This window comes from Liolophura sinensis, chromosome 13 (genome assembly GCF_032854445.1).
Source record: "Liolophura sinensis isolate JHLJ2023 chromosome 13, CUHK_Ljap_v2, whole genome shotgun sequence".
NCBI lineage: Eukaryota > Metazoa > Mollusca > Polyplacophora > Chitonida > Chitonidae > Liolophura > Liolophura sinensis.
Genome location: NC_088307.1, coordinates 7,722,988 through 7,742,755, shown reverse-complemented (window position 1 = coordinate 7,742,755; position 19,768 = coordinate 7,722,988). Strand labels below are relative to the sequence as shown.

The window sequence follows — 19,768 nt, the reverse complement described above, 5'->3', positions numbered from 1 at the left end:
CTGTGAAGTTTGAGCATCTGAGCAGGGTTTTCACAGTTTGGTCTGTGAGGTTTGAGCATCTGAGCAGTGTTTTTAACAGTTTGTTCTGTGAGGTTTGAGCATCTGAGGAGGGTTTTTAGTTTGCTCTGTGAAGTTTGAGCATCTGAGCAGTGTTTTCACAGTTTGGTCTGTGAGGTTTGAGCATCTGAGCAGTGTTTTTAACAGCTTGTTCTCCATGCACACTTCATAACAGATTCAAACGATTAAATGAATGTCTTGTTACAGAGAAATATGTTGATGATTGTTACTGACACAAGAGTGTCATGAAGAGACTGTGACAGATTCCCACTGTCAAACACTGCACTTGGCTCCCTCTCAATGCGCATGTGTGGGCGTGGCACGCATCATTGTCCTGAGAAGCTCTAATGGCAGGGGAAAGATGATGGTGTCATTCTTTTTGCTGCCAACAGAGTTAAGGGTCTGCAAGTATCTCAGCTGAAGAGCTGCCGGACAATCTTGGATGACGTCAGCCGCATGTTTCAGGGCTTTAGAAGCATCTTGCTCACCCTGAGCTGCAATAATCTACAAAAACATGTATATGGATAATGTAGGATATTCCTGTATTTCACCTGAATTTTGCTATGTAAAAATGCACTTTTAGAGGCACACAGTCCTTAAAATAATACTTTTAATGCGAACACTTAAAGGATTAGTGTCTAGATTTATTATTTATTCACAATTAGCTACCCCTGTATATATTGTTAAATTGAGTGTAAAAAATATTGAAAAAAGGGTACCTTACTCTGAGTAATCTGGTTCTTAAAATCACAAGATAATTAGGCTGGTTTTTAAGAATTTTTCCACCAATACTCGGCAGTTTCCACCGAATTACATCATATGTTTAGTCCAACCTTTACGAGCTGTCAGAGCTTCGCCATGTAATTCAGTGTTAAAAAAAGCTACAAGAGTGACAACAAGCATATCGCACTTTTTCTGAGAAATGGTTTGCTGGTTTTGAATAGGGTTATCAAAAATAGGTTGAAGAACCCTGCAGTTAATTTTTTTCAAATTTCCAGACGATTTGGCCCTCAGGAAAGCATGGATTTACTGCACAAGGCAGAATGATTTTGTACCCACCAAAAACACCTGTTGGCCCTATCACTCTCGTCATTTTACAGTTGAAAGTCACGAGAGGAATTCAGCTGAACTTCCACAATGCCACCTTCCACAACAGTAGTTATAAAATACTATTAACTGAACTGAAAGCTGATAGACACCAAATTTCTGTACATTAACGCCATGCAATGTCCACATACTGTACATTTTTCTTATATTGTACGTGATTATATGCCCCTATAGGCATAGGTTATTCAGAATGCTGAAAACATTAAACAAATGCTGAAATTAAGTGGACAGAGGAAAAGAATAGTAAATAAATATTAAATTTGAAGATAAACAGACTGTACAGACTGTAACACAGGATAAAGCTATAGGTTACCAGCAAGTATTGCCAGTGTGGTTGGAAATGCCTGTACAAGTATCAGATTCAAAGTCTCAAAACCTGGAATCTGAAGTCTGGTTAGAGATGTCAGTGTTATAAATCGGAACATCAACGTCGTCCACTACGAATTCAAATTGATACGCCAGTACATTTATTTCTGTCAGTGTCTGTGTAGCTAGAGTCCATCTCGAAAATGACAATGCATTCATACAAATTCCCAGGTTATTGGGAACTTGGTTATTAGACTTGGTTTGGTCATCTGTGACGTCACCCGCTGAGCCACACTGCTATACTGGGCAGCTGGCTGGATATCGGCTAGGGCAGTAAATGTATTGTTTCCAGTGGATTTAAATTAAGTCATTATTACGTTTCTCAGAAGCCCTCTCGGTAATATACTGTTTAAACAGGTTATAATCTTTTTAATTAGAACCGGTAGTTAAATCTGGGCACTAATCCTGTAAGTCTTTCTCATAAGAAATCAACCAAACTGAAGTGTCCTTATAAAGATGGAGAAATCAATCAGAATAAAGCCAGATACTAAACTTTAGGTGAAATACAGCATTTTAATACAATGTTCCCTGTTTATACAACTTCCCCACCCCTAAAAGAAAATATTTTTAGGAATGATTTTCAAGTATGTAAAAAAGATCTAATATTTTCAAATATTTTTAAGATTCAAGAAGCATTTGTTTTAAACATAATCCTTCATGTAGTAAAGGATTTTTGGTAGTTACGCTCATTTATTTTGAACATAATGCTGTAGCAACATTGAATAATCTAGAACATTATACTCTCACCAACTTTTACCAAAACAAAACTCTCTCCAGGAATTCTGAGGCCCTGAAAACCTTGTGAAGGTACATGTGCTTTCAAGGATTTCAAGAAGCAGTGAGAAACAGTAGGTAAAATTAACACCCAGAAAAAGTTTAGCATTAAATTTACCCTCCCAATACATGTACTTCAGCCTTGGCCTAGCTCTTTGTCTGAGAGTTCTCTTTCTAGCATAGGTCTTGGTCACATTGTCTGAGAGTTCTCTCCCTTACCTAAACCTGAGAGAGATCTCTCTTCGTGTAACCTCTTTGAAAGTTATCTCTCTTATTTCAGTCTTGACCTCTCTGACTGAGAGTTCTCTCTCACCTTTGTGTTGACCCCTTTGTATGAGAGATCACTGCACCCTAGCTTTGGCATTTTTGTCTCTTTACTTTTTTACTTTAGCCTGGACCTGTTTGTTTGAGAATCACTTCTCTTGCCTTAGCCTTGATTTCTTTGTGTGAAAATTAATCTCTTACTCTCCTTGAGAGTTTGTGATGACCCAGGAGTCTCTCACCAATGCGGTCACTCTGAGTTCAAGTCCAGCTCATGCTGGCTTCCTCTCCGGCCGTACATGGGAAAGCCTGTCAGCAACCTGCGGATGGTTGTGCCTGGTTTCCACCCTCCATAATGCTGGCTGCCATCGTATAAGTGAAATATTCTTGAGTACGGCGTAAAACACCAATCAAATAAATAAATAAATAAATCTTTGAGTTATCTCTCTTACCTTGGCTTTGGCCTCTTTGTCAGCTTCCGCTTCTGCAGCCATAGCTCTCTGTAACTGCACAGGCAGGCGCACATCTTTACTGTCAATGACATGGACATCCACTTTAAACAACTTAGTGCAGTTTTTATTGCAAAGGCCCACCGATATTCAATGTGAAGTAAAGTTTTAAAAAGGCTTCCAACACACATAAATACTATTTGTATGAATTTATCAAATGGTACCATTAGTTTAGTACAACAAAACTCATCCTAATCATGAGGTTTAATTTATCCATGATTTTATGGCCTAGTCCCGAGCCAGAATAAGCTCAAACATCCTTGAATAGAAATGTAAATTAAGTCGACTGCATGAAGTTTCATACTGAACACTGAAAGATTAACTTAAAGGATGAGACTGCAAAACATATTTCAACTGAAAGCAGGATTCTCAAGCTTTCTGCAAAGCATCATACTTTATTATTTTAATGAGATTTCCCTGAATAACATGTACAACAAAATTTCAGTACTGTACAAATGGCTGGTGTGATTCAAGGCAAATATCCTGAGAATTTTATCCAATCAAACACGTTATTTTGCAGCCTAAGCTGTGACAAAGCCTTTACCCATTCACTCCATGAAGTGACATCTGATAACACATAACTAATGCATAAGACATCATTTTGAGATCGTTTACAACAGATTAGTTACACATAGCCGGGGCCATGTCCCACAGTGTTGTGGGTCTGTGTCATTTAGGCACCACATAAAATTAGTTTACAAGCCATGTAACATTCAATGATAGTATCACAAATCATGTCAGACAGACTAGCATACCATCTCGGCCCCAGCAGACCCTAGGCCTTCTTAGACACGATGTTCAAATTTTACTAACACATTTTTTGTGGTTCATTTTACCGTTTAGTCAGCAGTTTCTAGATAAAAAATATCAGTCAGTGAAAAATTCATCAGGGATGCCAAAGGTTGATGGGTATGAGAAAAAGGCATCTCTCTAGACAATGCTTAAAATTAATTAAATTTTATGGTTTAATGTGTTTCTCTAAGTTTATTAGAATCCTTTCTCTTTCTTGCATGCAAGAGATGATTTTTTTTAATGCTGTAAAATTATTGACATGCCGTGTTCAAGCAGAAGTGCTTTCTCTGACGTCCATGATGACTAGGTCATCTCTGCTCTCATCTTAGAATCCACTGAGAAGCCTCCATGGCTCAGTTGGTTAGCACGCTAGTGTAGTGTAATGACCCAGAAGTCTCTCACCAATGCGATCTCTGTGAGTTCAAGTCCAGCTCATGCTGGCTTCCTCTCCGGTTGTATGTGGGAAGGTCTGTCAGCAACCTCCGGATGGTCATGGGTTTCCTCTGGGCTCTGCCCTGTTTCCTCCCACCATAATGCTGGCCGCCGTCATATAAGTGAAATACTCTTGAGTATGGAGTAAAACACCAATCAAATAAATAAATAAATAGAAGCCACTGCCACAAAGCTGAAGCGTAAAATTCAGAGAATGCCTAGATTTATTTCTATTTGTTTCAGAATTGAGCATGAAGCTAGTTGTACAACAATCCTATCATAATTTTGTAAACATTTAACAGAGGTCAAAATCACGAGCATAACCCCTCCCAAGGCTACAACCTGAACCCCGAATACCCCGGCCGTGCATCTGCAGGCTACTTAAACTGTAAATGATATAGCAGGCTTACTGTATCAACAGTTCAAGTAGTGGAAGAAATATCCTTCCAGCAGGTTCAATTTCCGAGAAATCTATTTATAACTTGAACCTTCATCGCGTAAGTTCACAAGTTTTATTGGCCACAGGCTACTGCTTTAGCTATAATACGGAAAATAACTTCGACGTTAGACAGCTAGAGTAAGCGTGACGTCACCTTGCCCTCGATAATGGAGAGGTGCTTAAGCTGTGTCAAGACGAAGTTTCACCAAACTTTTACCAAGTTGAAAAAATCTAAAACATATTTAATGCCGGTGTAAGATACTTTGAATGGTCTTTCGATGGACATAAACATTAGTCAGGTGTGCTGTCTTTCACTTTACTGAAAGAAGATATATGAAAACACCACCAAACACTCACAGTTCAACTCTCTCCACCTTCACTCCCCATGGGTCAGTGGCCTGATCCAAAGATGCCTATAAACATAAGCAAGTTATCAGATGTGCACAATAAGGTGGCAATGAGGCAGTATAACGAATAGCAATTTATCATCAATGGATGTTCAAGAAGTTAGTCGGAATAGCACCACTGTAAATGTAAGAGATCAATGAACAGAAGCCCAGTGGTATAACCATCTGTAATATGATGAACTGTTTTGAAACAGTTTCGAAAACTGAGTACAAAACAACAAAAAACGCAACGATATTGATGAAAATGGATGAAACAACCTGATACTCAAACCTGATCCGTAAGAAATGCCATTATGGCCAAGCCATGTCATGATTAATCACTATTGTTTCAAATCAATGCAATAAACTGTATATTGAAATTCTGCCCAACAAAGTGCAGAGATAAAACTGTTGACTTTTTGGTGCTGAAACATTTGACCAGTAGAAAATCATACTACTTATCAAATCTCAATGCACTTTTCTGAGATCAGTAAAATCTCCACAAATTAAATCTTGCAAAACGTGCGACTTTCTCACAAGCCAAATTTGAGGTTATTTACCTGTATCAGCAATGGCATGTTTACCTGCATGGCGTCACTGATCTCATCTCTTTGTGACAAAATCTCTGCCAGACTTTTCGTCCCCAGCGTGTTCCTAAGTGTGCTCTGAGCTAAAAGCCCTGTTGACAAGTGAACATTCTCAACATTTGTCAGGGACGAAATGGCATTCTGTATCCTGTAGTACACCACAGCATCCACTGCTACAGTCACCGAGTCCTTTGTCAAAATCTATATGCAAAATACACCACATTATCTCTTGAATGCAGGTTTGATTGATGACTTACAGCACATGCTCTTCAGATGCAAGCACATGGTGATATACTAAGAGACACTATTTCTTATTCAACTGTCACACATGGGTCTTATGATTCATTATCTGTATCACACATTCTCTGTGATATACCTCTCAGAGACGCTATTTCATATTCAACTGTCACACTTGGGTCTTATGATTCATTATCCGTGTCACACATTCTCTGTGATATACCTCTAAGAGATGCTATTTCGTATTCAACTGTTACACTTGGGTCTTATGATTCATTATCTGTATCACACATTCTCTGTGATATACCTCTAAGAGACGCTATTTCGTATTCAACTGTCACACTTGGGTCCTATGATTCATTATCTGTATCACACATTCTCTGTGATATACCTCTAAGAGACGCTATTTCGTATTCAACTGTCACACTTGGGTCTTATGCTTCATTATCCGCATCACACGTTCTCTGTGATATACCTCTCAGAGACGCTATTTCTTATTCAACTGTCACACTTGTGTCTTATGATTCATTATCCGTGTCACACATTCTCTGTGATATACCTCTCAGAGATGCTATTTCATATTCAACTGTCACACTTGGGTCTTATGATTCATTATCCGTGTCACACATTCTCTGTGATATACCTCTAAGAGATGCTATTTCGTATTCAACTGTCACATTTGGGTCTTATGATTCATTATCTGTGTCACACATTCTCTGTGATATACCTCTAAGAGACGCTATTTCGTATTCAACTGTTACACTTGGGTCTTATGATTCATTATCTGTATCACACATTCTCTGTGATATACCTCTAAGAGACGCTATTTCGTATTCAACTGTCACACTTGGGTCTTATGATTCATTATCTGTATCACACATTCTCTGTGATATACCTCTAAGAGACGCTATTTCGTATTCAACTGTCACACTTGGGTCTTATGATTCATTATCCGTGTCACACATTCTCTGTGATATACCTCTAAGAGATGCTATTTCATATTCAACTGTTACACTTGGGTCTTATGATTCATTATCTGTATCACACATTCTCTGTGATATACCTCTAAGAGACGCTATTTCGTATTCAACTGTCACACTTGGGTCTTATGATTCATTATCCGCGTCACACATTCTCTGTGATATACCTCTAATAGATGCTATTTCGTATTCAACTGTTACACTTGGGTCTTATGATTCATTATCCGTGTCACACATTCTCTGTGATATACCTCTAAGAGACGCTATTTCGTATTCAACTGTTACACTTGGGTCTTATGATTCATTATCTGTATCACACATTCTCTGTGATATACCTCTAAGAGACGCTATTTCATATTCAACTGTCACACTTGGGTCTTATGATTCATTATCCGTGTCACACATTCTCTGTGATATACCTCTAAGAGAAGCTATTTCTTATTCAACTGTCACACTTGGGTCTTATGATTCATTATCCGTGTCACACATTCTCTGTGATATACCTCTAAGAGACGCTATTTCTTATTCAACTGTTACACTTGGGTCTTATGATTCATTATCTGTATCACACATTCTCTGTGATATACCTCTAAGAGACGCTATTTCATATTCAACTGTCACACTTGGGTCTTATGATTCATTATCCGTGTCACACATTCTCTGTGATATACCTCTAAGAGAAGCTATTTCTTATTCAACTGTCACACTTGGGTCTTATGATTCATTATCCGTGTCACACATTCTCTGTGATATACCTCTAAGAGACGCTATTTCTTATTTAACTGTTACACTTGGGTCTTATGATTCATTATCTGTATCACACATTCTCTGTGATATACCTCTAAGAGACGCTATTTCGTATTCAACTGTCACACTTGGGTCTTATGATTCATTATCTGCGTCACACGTTCTCTGTGATATACCTCTAAGAGACGCTATTTCTTATTCAACTGTCACACTTGTGTCTTATGATTCATTATCTGTATCACACATTCTCTGTGATATACCTCTAAGAGACGCTATTTCATATTCAACCGTCACACTTGTGTCTTAAGATTCATTATCCGCGTCACACATTCTCTGTGATATACCTCTAAGAGATGCTATTTCTTATTCAACTGTCACACTTGTGTCTTATGATTCATTATCCGCGTCACACATTCTCTGTGATATACCTCTAAGGGACGCTATTTCGTATTCAACTGTTACACTTGGGTCTTATGATTCATTATCCGTGTCACACATTCTCTGTGATATACCTCTAAGAGACGCTATTTCGTATTCAACTGTTACACTTGTGTCTTATGATTCATTATCCGCGTCACACGTTCTCTGTGATATACCCCTAAGAGACACTCTTTCTTATCAAAATGTCACACCATTGTCTTATGATTCACCGTCCCTGTCACACATGTTCTCTGTGATGTACCTCTAAGAGATACTGTTTCTTATAATAAATTGTCACACCTGTGTTTTATGACTGACCGTCCCTGTCACACATGTTCTCTACGATGTACCTCTAAGAGACACTAATTCTTATAATAAACTGTCACACCTGTGTTGGTTAATTCAATATCCCTGTCACATATTCCCTGTGATATACCTCTAAGCGACACTTTCTTATCAAACTGTCACACATGTGTCTGATGATTCATCAACCCTGCACTACATTTTCTCTGTGATATACCTGTAAGCGACACTATTTCTTAAAATGAACTTTCACCCCTGTGTCTTATGATTCACCGTCTCTGTCACAAATGTTCTCTATGATGTACTTCCATGAGATACTAATTCTCATCATAAACTGTCACACCAGTGTCTTATGATTCACCGTCTCTGTCACGAATGTTCTCTATGATGTACCTCCAAAAGACACTAATTCTCATTATAAACTGTCACACCTGGGTCTCGTGATTCACCGTCCCTGTCACGAATGTTCTCTATGATGTACCTCCAAGAGACACTAATTCTCATTGTAAACTGTCACACTAGTGTCTTATGATTCACCGTCTCTGTCACGAATGTTCTCTATGATGTACCTCCAAGAGACATTAATTCTCATTATAAACTGTCACACCTGGGTCTCGTGATTCACAGTCCCTGTCACCAATGTTCTCTATGATGTACCTCCAAGAGACACTAATCCTCATTATAAACTGTCACACCTGGGTCTCGTGATTCACAGTCCCTGTCACAAATGTTCTCTATGATGTACCTCCAAGAGACATTAATTCTCATTATAAACTGTCACACCTGGGTCTCATGATTCACCATCCCTGTCACGAATGTTCTCTATGATGTACCTCCAAGAGACACTAATTCTCATTATAAACTGTCACACCTGGGTCTTGTGATTCACCATCCCTGTCACGAATGTTCTCTATGATGTACCTCCAAGAGACATTAATTCTCATCATAAACTGTCACACCTGGGTCTCATGATTCACCGTCACTGTCACGAATGTTCTCTATGATGTACCTCCAAGAGACACTAATTCTCATTATAAACTGTCACACCTGGGTCTCGTAATTCACCGTCCCTGTCACGAATGTTCTCTATGATGTACCTCCAAGAGACATTAATTCTCATTATAAACTGTCACACCTGGGTCTCGTGATTCACCGTCCGTCACGAATGTTCTCTATGATGTACCTCCAAGCGACACTAATTCTCATTAAAACTGTCACACCTGGGTCTTGTGATTCACCGTCCCTGTCACGAATGTTCTCTATGATGTACCTCCAAGAGACACTAATTCTCATTATAAACTGTCACACCTGGGTCTCGTGATTCACCGTCCCTGTTACGAATGTTCTCTATGATGTACCTCCAAGAGACACTAATTCTCATAATAAACTGTCACACCTGGGTCTTGTGATTCACCATCCCTGTCATGAATGTTCTCTATGATGTACCTCCAAGAGACACTAATTCTCATTATAAACTATCATACCTGGGTCTTGTGATTCACCGTCCCTGTCACGAATGTTCTCTATGACGTACCTCCAAGAGACATTAATTCTCATTATAAACTGTCACACCTGGGTCTTGTGATTCACCGTCCCTGTCACGAATGTTCTCTGTAACGTACCTCCAAGAGACACTAATTCTCATCATAAACTGTCACACCTGGGTCTTGTGATTCACCGTCCCTGTCACGAATGTTCTCTATGATGTACCTCCAAGAGACATTAATTCTCATTATAAACTGTCACACCTGGGTCTTGTGATTCACCATCCCTGTCACGAATGTTCTCTATGATGTACCTCCAAGAGACACTAATTCTCATTATAAACTGTCACACCTGGGTCTCGTGATTCACAGTCCCTGTCACAAATGTTCTCTATGATGTACCTCCAAGAGACATTAATTCTCATAAACTGTCACACCCGGGTCTCGTGATTCACCGTCCCTGTCTTGAATGTTCTCTAGCATGTACCGCCAAGAGACACTAATTCTCATCATGAACTGTCACACCTGGGTCTTGTGATTCACCGTCCCTGTCACGAATGTTCTCTATGATGTACCTCCAAGAGACACTAATTCTCATTATAAACTGTCACACCAGTGTCTTATGATTCACCGTCTCTGTCACAAATGTTCTCTATGATGTACCTCCAAGAGACACTAATTCTCATCATAAACTGTCACACCTGGGTCTTGTGATTCACCATCCCTGTCACGAATGTTCTCTATGATGTACCTCCAAGAGACACTAATTCTCATCATAAACTGTCACACCTGGGTCTTATGATTCTCCGTCTCTGTCACGAATGTTCTCTATGACGTACCTCCAAGAGACATTAATTCTCATTATAAACTGTCACACCTCGGTCTTGTGATTCGCCATCCCTGTCACGAATGTTCTCTATGACGTACCTCCAAGAGACACTTATTCTCATTATAAACTGTCACACCAGTGTCTTATGATTCACCGTCTCTGTCACAAATGTTCTCTATGATGTACCTCCAAGAGACACTAATTCTCATCATAAATTGTCACACCTGGGTCTTGTGATTCACCGTCCCTGTCACGAATGTTCTCTATGATGTACCTCCAAGAGACACTAATTCTCATTATAAACTGTCACACCTGGGTCTCGTGATTCACAGTCCCTGTCACGAATGTTCTCTATGATGTACCTCCAAGAGACATTAATTCTCATAAACTGTCACACCTGGGTCTTGTGATTCACCGTCCCTGTCACGAATGTTCTCTATGATGTACCTCCAAGAGACACTAATTCTCATTATAAACTGTCACACCTGGGTCTTGTGATTCACCATCCCTGTCACAAATGCTCTCTATGACGTACCTCCAAGAGACACTAATTCCCATTATAAACTGTCACACCTGGGTCTTGTGATTCACCGTTCCTGTCACGAATGTTCTCTATGACGTACCTCCAAGAGACACTAATTCTCATTATAAACTGTCACACCTGGGTCTCGTGATTCACAGTCCCTGTCACAAATGTTCTCTATGATGTACCTCCAAGAGACACTAATTCTCATAAAATGTCACACCTGGGTCTTGTGATTCACCGTCCCTGTCACGAATGTTCTCTATGATGTACCTCCAAGAGACACTAATTCTCATTATAAACTGTCACACCTGGGTCTTGTGATTCACAGTCCCTGTCACGAATGTTCTCTATGATGTACCTCCAAGAGACACTAATTCTCATTATAAACTGTCACACCAGTGTCTTATGATTCACCGTCTCTGTCACGAATGTTCTCTATGATGTACCTCCAAGAGACACTAATTCTCATTATAAACTGTCACACCTGGGTCTTGTGATTCACCATCCCTGTCACGAATGTTCTCTATGATGTACCTCCAAGAGACACTAATTCTCATTATAAACTGTCACACCAGTGTCTTATGATTCACTGTCTCTGTCACGAATGTTCTCTATGATGTACCTCCAAGAGACACTAATTCTCATCATAAACTGTCACACCTGGGTCTTGTGATTCACCATCCCTGTCACGAATGTTCTCTATGATGTACCTCCAAGAGACACTAATTCTCATCATAAACTGTCACACCTGGGTCTTGTGATTCACCGTCCCTGTCACGAATGTTCTCTATGATGTACCTCCAAGAGACACTAATTCTCATTATAAACTGTCACACCTGGGTCTTGTGATTCACAGTCCCTGTCACGAATGTTCTCTATGATGTACCTCCAAGAGACATTAATTCTCATTATAAACTGTCACACCTGGGTCTTGTGATTAACCGTCCCTGTCACGAATGTTCTCTATGATGTACCTCCAAGAGACACTAATTCTCATTATAAACTGTCACACCTGGGTCTTGTGATTCACCGTCCCTGTCACGAATGTTCTCTATGACGTACCTCCAAGAGAAACTAATTCTCATTATAAACTGTCACACCTGGGTCTCGTGATTCACCGTCCCTGTCACGAATGTTCTCTATGACGTACCTCCAAGAGACGCTAATTCTCATTATAAACTGTCACTCTTGGGTCTTGTGATTCACCATCCCTCTCACACATATTCTCTGTGATGTATCTCCAATTCTTTCAAAGCTTACAATGCTGCCTGTCTTGTGAATAACCTAATTGTCATTTGTCAGAAACTACAGCCATTCGCCCTGTGATTCGTCAGAATTTACAGCCATTCACCCTAACTATTTGTCAGAATTTACAGCCATTCACCCTAACTGCTATTTGTCAGAATTTACATCTATTCACCCTAATTGCTATTTTTGTCAGAATTTACAGCCATTCAACCTGTCACTTGTCAGAATTTATAGCCATTCACCATAATTTTCATGTCAGAATTCACCCTTATTGTTATTTACCAGAATTTACAGTCTTTTACCCTAATTGTTATTTGCCAGAATTTACAGCCTTTCACTCTAACTGTTATTAGTCAGAATTTACAGCCATTCACCCTAATTGTTATTTGCCAGAATTTACAGCCTTTCACTCTAACTGTTATTAGTCAGAATTTACAGCCATTCACCTTAATTGTCATTTGTCAGAATTTACAGCCACGTAAGATTAAGAACAATGTTGTATGCTGTATAATATCCCTAAGATTAAAAGAATGTAATTCAAGTACACTGATAATTGAGACATTAAGTATTATATGTCACCTTATCTTACCTCTTGTGGTGGGATATCATATGTTTGTGTCCTCAGGTCAACTCGTTTGAACTCATCAATACAAGGGATGATAAAAAACAAACCTTGAAACATAAGATACATAATTAACCAAGCGCATATAATCATTACAGATCTAGAGCAGAAAGAAATTAAATAACTGAAGTAAATATCATTGTGTACGTGTATGTATAAATCAATATCCAACTAGATTGTCAGACTGAAACAGCACATACGTTTGATAATCAATTGTTCATAATGACATGTTCCTGCAATGACCTAAAATAATATAAACACATGCACATAAATATGTGAGACTGGCATATCAAAACGGATTTGTTTTAAAATGACACATATCTTTTTTTAACATTAAAAAGTATCACACTTACTCAATCAACATCTCTATTGTTCATGTACATGAATGATCATGAGAACATTAGACTAAATTAACAATGCTCCAGATGGTGGTGAAATGTCACATACATCATCTAGTTATGACCCACCTGGCCCTTTGGCTTCTCCACTAACCAGACGCCCTAGACGGAAAATCACCGCCCTCTCATACTCCTGTACAGTCTGTTAACAATCAGACAATTCTGTTATTTGGGTGTTTACACGTGCACTTCTCTACTTTTCAGGGGAATTCAATTCTTGACATGACTGTCATACACCAAAACTACAGGAATCTACTTCAATTTAAAAACTCACATTAAAATTTTATTCTGGTAGTACAACATATTTTGCTTGATAACTCTATTAGTACCTGTACCAAAACCTCGCTCACTGAAAAAAAATGAGGTTGTGATCTATATGTTAGGTATGTTATCCAACTGAAATTCTAAATGCCATAAAAAAAACGTCAACATATATTGCCAAACAACATGGATGTGATTTAAATACAACAAACGATCACTTATGAGTCTGAAATCATGACTTTTTCATTATATGGCCCATAAATGGTCACCTTGTGTAATTTATCTTTGTGATGACCTAGACTTGATCTATAAAATAAAGATCATCAATCTTATTCTGGCGGGGCCTCAGCGTAATGACCTAGGAGCCTCTCACCAATGCGGTCACAGTGAGTTCAAGTCCAGCTCATTCTGGCTTCCTCTCCAGCTGTACGTGGGAAGGTCTCTGAGCAACCTGCGGATGGTCGTGGGTTTCCCCCCAGGCTCCGCCCGGTTTTCCTCCCACCATAATGCTGGCCGCCGGCATAAAACACCAATCAAATAAATAAGTAAATAAATATTATTCTGAGCTCTTAAAGATGAGTAAATGACCTAACAGTTTGACCCATGTAATTGTAATAACAGCTAGGGGTCAAAGTGTTTGGTCATTCACTTTTTTTTAAGAGCTCTAAATGAAAATGATGGCTTTATATTGGTCCCAAAAGGTCATCACTAGAATGACTATGTATCGTTGAAATATTCATAATTTTACACACATAAATGATTGTTTGAAGAGAGGGAAGAGAGTCTATTGCATCAAAATCAGCTAAAAAATTTTTCATGTACTTGACCCAGATCAGTAAAACAGTTGGCTTAGGCCATTTTGATCAAAGATTGGACAGGCCTACTACCAAAATGTCAATTTCCCTTAAAAATTTCAAATTTATTGAAATCTAATATATTTCACAATTTCAATCATATTAGATAATCTCCATTTTGTCAAGGTCATAAATGTGAAGAGCTCCAAATATCAAACATTTTAACTACATATTCTAAATGACCCAAAAACCAAATGACTTTCCATGCATAGCTAATTTCACATAAGTTGCTTATTTTTCCTATTGATTTTAGAAAGGTCATCGGTTATCCTACTGAAAAAATGTCTCAGCATTTAAATAATGTTTTATCATATGACATCATGTTGTCTCTACAAATGCACTGTTTTAGACAAAATATTAGGAAATTCACATTCTGTAGGCCATCGTATTAGCTGACTCACCCTCAGAGTTAGAACTGGGATCAAGGGGAGCAGTGGAAGCATACATAGGAGAGAGAAGAAAATATAGACATATTCACAGATGTTTCTGTCTTGGCCGTCATCCTCTGCTCGGTTACCTGAGGCAAAAGCAAGTGGAAGACTATTTAATTACATCTACGTATTGATTTGACTGGTGTTCTACACCGTATTCAAAAATATTTCACTAGCATCATGATGTACAGTGTGGCGGCCAAAATTATGGTAGGAAAAAACAAGACAGATTCCAAGGAAAACCCACGACCATCTTCAGGTTGCTGGCAAACCTTCCCACTTAAGACCAGAGAGGAAGCCAGCATGATGTATGTCATGGCAGATACATATACATGCATGTACTTACATGTACCACGTAGATAATTTACTCAGGTCCAAACTTACACTTGAGTCACTAAGTTCAGGCCTAAACATAAACTAAAACTTTGTTTGTTTCGGGTAACCCAAAAAGGCTAAAACCAACAACCTTTTTTAATTCTGACCTCAACCAAATCCAGGATTGTGGGTGGATGCATGATGGCCCATGCGTCCACCCACAATTAGATGTAGATAGTCAAGAACTGTTCATACCTGATATATACTTTCCCACACATCATTGTTGACTGAAAGATCTGGCTGAATGTACATATAATGAATATATGCTGGGCTTTAGATCTGCTTTAGAATGCACTGTATAGTAGCTTTGGCATTTATTTGGGTTCATCCAATATTTAAAGACACATTTTAACTCATACTAGTCATGGAATGAATCAACTGGGTTGATCTTCAATACATATTTACAGATTATGTGACTGTTGCCAAAGACCATACTCCAGAATTGTACCATGGTTGTCAGGCTGATGGGTAGAGGAAACTGGGGGTGCCTGGCATATAAACAACCAGCCCTTGGTAAGTTACTGACCACTTTTTGCCACGTGATGTGAATGTATTAACACTGCACAAACAGCCACATATGAATGAATGAGTGAATGAAGGAATACTTGGGGTTTAACACTGTAGTTAACAATTTTTCAGTCATATGATGACAAGGAGTAATTAGGGGTGTGCACATATACTGTGCACGTCTTCTTGAGTCCATGCCGCCAAAGTGTTGCCACCACAGAAGTATCATGCCGATGGCACCAGACATAACACCCCACCGAGCGAGTCACATTTTACTGACACGTGGCCAACCAGTCCTGCTTCCTTGTTCTAGCTAATTTCTCAGTGCTGAGTGCCAAGCAAGGTAAAACAAGTATCATTTTTAAAGTCTTTGGTATGACCCGACCCGACCCGACCCGACCCGACCGGAGTCTGGGTCTCCCGACTTCGAGGCAGATGCTCTAACCATTAGGCCACCGAAGCAGTAGCAGCCGCACATAAATTCATGGTTGCAGGTGACCAGGCAGAGCCTGGGGGAAACCCATGACCCATTCCGCAGGTTGCTAGAAGACTTTCAGACGTAGAGAAAGCCAGCATTTACTTTACCTCACAGCGATCTGGCTGGATTTGAAACAGCATCTAAAGTTTGAACAAAGGGCATGATTCTCCGACCATGGTCTGCTGCCTTACATCTTAAAGTTTGAGAGGTTTTAATAAATATCTCTCAATGCAGATAAAAATGTCATTTTTCGGATGGTTAATTTGCAGTGCATTTTTGAGCCAATCATCAACCTTGATCCTCTCATCAAACTATTGCAACAAAAATAGAGAAAATCCTCTCAAAGAAAAAAATCTACTCGCACAATGGTATTAATACCATACCGTATTCAATTTTTTTTCACAACCATGATAAAACTCTTCTTTCAGTGAACATGAAGTTTTCAGCCATTATGTTGCAATTTGCTGCTTTGTACAAGTATATAGCCTACACATGACTAACATTAAACAGGCCAATATATAATGTACATAATAAACAACTAATCTGTCTCTCACTGAATTATATTTAAACAGGTTTCAACCCAGTTCAAGAGAAACTAGGCAGACTGTACAAAATTATTCAAGCATGGGTAAAACTGTTTAAGGCTTTTATACACAGCATATTTGTAAAAGATTAGGAAATTAGGCTATATAGGCTTGTTATATCCTTATTATTTATACATGTAGATCTATTATAATCAGAAAAGTCAATTCCAGCTCATGGGAATGTCTTCCAGCAACCTCATCTTGGAATATGGATGGTTGTGGATTGTCCATAAAGCACCACATGCATTGGTAAATAAATGACATAACAAATAAAATACTGGTATAGCGTTTTCAGGAAGTCAACACTGAAAATTCCCCTACCTGACTGTTGGTTATCCATAGCAATGAAATTATTTTAACTTCTGGCAATGCTTCCACTGGCAGATTTTGAACAAGTCAAAATTAAGCTTTCATCACAGCCAGCTATCTGAAACAAGATGTATATGTGATTGTATCGCATCCATGTATGATTACATCCTCGTCATTATAGTACGCATGATCTGACCAGCCATTTCAAGGAGATTCCAAAGATATTAGGTTTTTTTTTTGGAATTTCTTTTTTATAAATAAAGAAAGCATCCAGGTTCAACTTCAATGGTGAACTTTTTGCTCCACACTGAATAGGCTTACACGATATACCCTAATTCTTCAACGTTTTTAGCCGCCCCTGCAACCAATATTTTGTAAACATTCTGAGAGAACTATGGGATGTAGGGAAACAATTTGCACAGTTTTAGAAAGCTTGCATATTTAATGACACAAACAAATCGATTATGGCCTCATTTTCATAACAATTGTAGGCATAAATTCAACTGAAAAAGGTGCTTTAGTGGTTGAAAAAGTTGAAGATTTGTAGTATCGGACGGTAACAGATTTCATAGTACAAGTATATTAATGTTTAACGTGGAAATATCAAGGGATAGATTAAAAAAAATTGTGACAGCAATTTTGGGGTCAATTTTGGGAAATTATAACTTCCTATATTTATAGACTATATGCATTCATGCACCTTTAATTGTGAACCCTGAATGTAGCATTCAAAACATGTTTAGCAGCTAAAGAGAATCGGAGACCTCAATGTGATTCAGATTGTTCAATATGGTCAAAAAAAATGTGCTGTGGACCTCAATTTTTATCGGCATTTTATTCAATTTGAAAAAATCATGAATCAGCATAAAATGTACTTTTGGCTGCTGTGGCATGAAAAGTTTATTCCCTTTTAACAGCAGCTAGAGCTAACAAGAAAAAGTTAATCTTCTAAACTTTAAATCTACTAAAAATGGCAAAAAATAATTAATACGCATACTGCATGTTTGACCCCCATTAATAAAGTGATTCCTCGATGATCCTTATTTCACTGAACTTAAAAAAACTCGGTTAATTAATCAGTTGAAAATTCACATTTCTGAAATTCAAGATATCCTTGAATACTAATTACTCCTGCGAAATTGGAAATTCGATAATACTGGGATAGGTCGGGCCTTGTAAAATACATGTACTTTGGGCCTACAGACTGGAATTGAGTATCTGTGTACGAGTCGTTGCTTCATATGTAGATGTACGTTATAAGATATTTACACACAAAGGTATACTTCAATGACTGAAACGTCTCTCTCTCTTTCAAATGTTTACATAACGGTCCAATTTCTTCAGTGCAAAATACTTACAAACTGAGAATGTTGTTGTATAACGGCTTTTGTACACTCCTTTATTAGCTTATCTTCAGCGAAAAATGATGCTGCAGAAACACTCCCCAGGTCGGGCATCTGACGTCATCAAATGTGTGTAATGTCCCAGAAAATGAAGCGATAGATGGCGCCAAATTCAAATGCTTCGTGGTATGTCTTCAAGGAAAATGTTGTTTCAAATATCACCGTTTTAAAATGAATTGGTTGGCTATGTCGTGGGAAAACAATTTGCCATCGTTACAAAAACAGTTTTTATTCCCTTTTTCCTATAGCCAAAACAAAAAAGCAAAAAAAAAAAAAAAAAAAGGCATGTTCATATCGCTCTGTCGTAGGTGTACGTGTGGGCTTGTTCTTTTCTTGGTCATTGTAATCTGTGTACCGGTATATATAATGTCGGACTCGCTGTTTTATGGGTTTGATTACATTTAACATAATATATATAATTTTGTTCAGCCAAGAGTGGCCCCAAACCAATGTCAGAGCGCCCTCCATTTAAAAAAAAACCTGATGCGGTGCGTCACGGAGTTTTTCATCTGTCGATTTCTCATAAGCACAACGTATATGGATCAATTCTTTCCTAGGCAGCATATGTCCGAGATTCCTTGATGATGTTCAAAGCGAACAGCTGTACTGACAGCATCGACATATTTGACAAGGGCAGGTAACTGCATCAGGTTTTTAAATGGAGAGCGCTCTAACGTTGGTTGGGTGCCATCCTTAGCCGAACAAAACTTAACGTGAGGACTATCTCGGACTCCAGAAAAGCAGATGTGGGGAGTCCAGATGGAATGTCTTCATGTTTATATATAGCCAGTAAAGCCCATCTTGTTCCACAATGGTCAGCTCAGATGTACGTGCTGTAACTAGCTGTGGCCATCAAAAACTTGACACTACAATATTCATATGCCTGTAATAGTCTTGATGCATACATGACAGCACTTTCTGAATTGCCCTTTAGTAAGGTAAACAAGGCACTCGTGTGGCCAATGAAAACTGCCGCAGTACCTTCACCCGGTCAGAAGCTCTGCCGTCGCTCTAGATTTTTGGACATGGTTGAATGAATGGTTCCAGTTGGAGATTTATAAT

General features: G+C 38.7%; 1 protein-coding gene across 1 annotated transcript; it reads right to left on the bottom strand.

The window, feature by feature from the left end:
* Window positions 1-291: 291 nt before the first annotated feature.
* On the bottom strand, window positions 292-18,743 carry LOC135480183 (band 7 protein AAEL010189-like). The gene is made up of 9 exons (XM_064759949.1): window positions 18,662-18,743; window positions 17,316-17,421; window positions 15,021-15,136; window positions 13,574-13,646; window positions 13,074-13,156; window positions 5,708-5,911; window positions 5,095-5,150; window positions 3,018-3,096; window positions 292-561 (listed from the first exon to the last, which is right to left on the bottom strand). Exons 2-9 carry the CDS (start codon window positions 17,332-17,334, stop codon window positions 355-357), a joined length of 837 nt encoding a protein of 278 aa, XP_064616019.1. The 5' UTR covers window positions 17,335-17,421; window positions 18,662-18,743; the 3' UTR covers window positions 292-354.
* Between the last annotated feature and the right edge of the window lie 1,025 nt (window positions 18,744-19,768).

Bases quoted from the DNA above. Each gene is read 5' to 3' on its own strand.
- LOC135480183 (XM_064759949.1), bottom strand. The intron at 13,157-13,573 runs GTGGGTCATAAC...TTATGTTTCAAG, and splicing joins TGGAGAAGCCAAAGGGCCAG to GTTTGTTTTTTATCATCCCT. The intron at 3,097-5,094 runs GTGAGTGTTTGG...TGTCATTGACAG, and splicing joins AAGGTGGAGAGAGTTGAACT to TAAAGATGTGCGCCTGCCTG.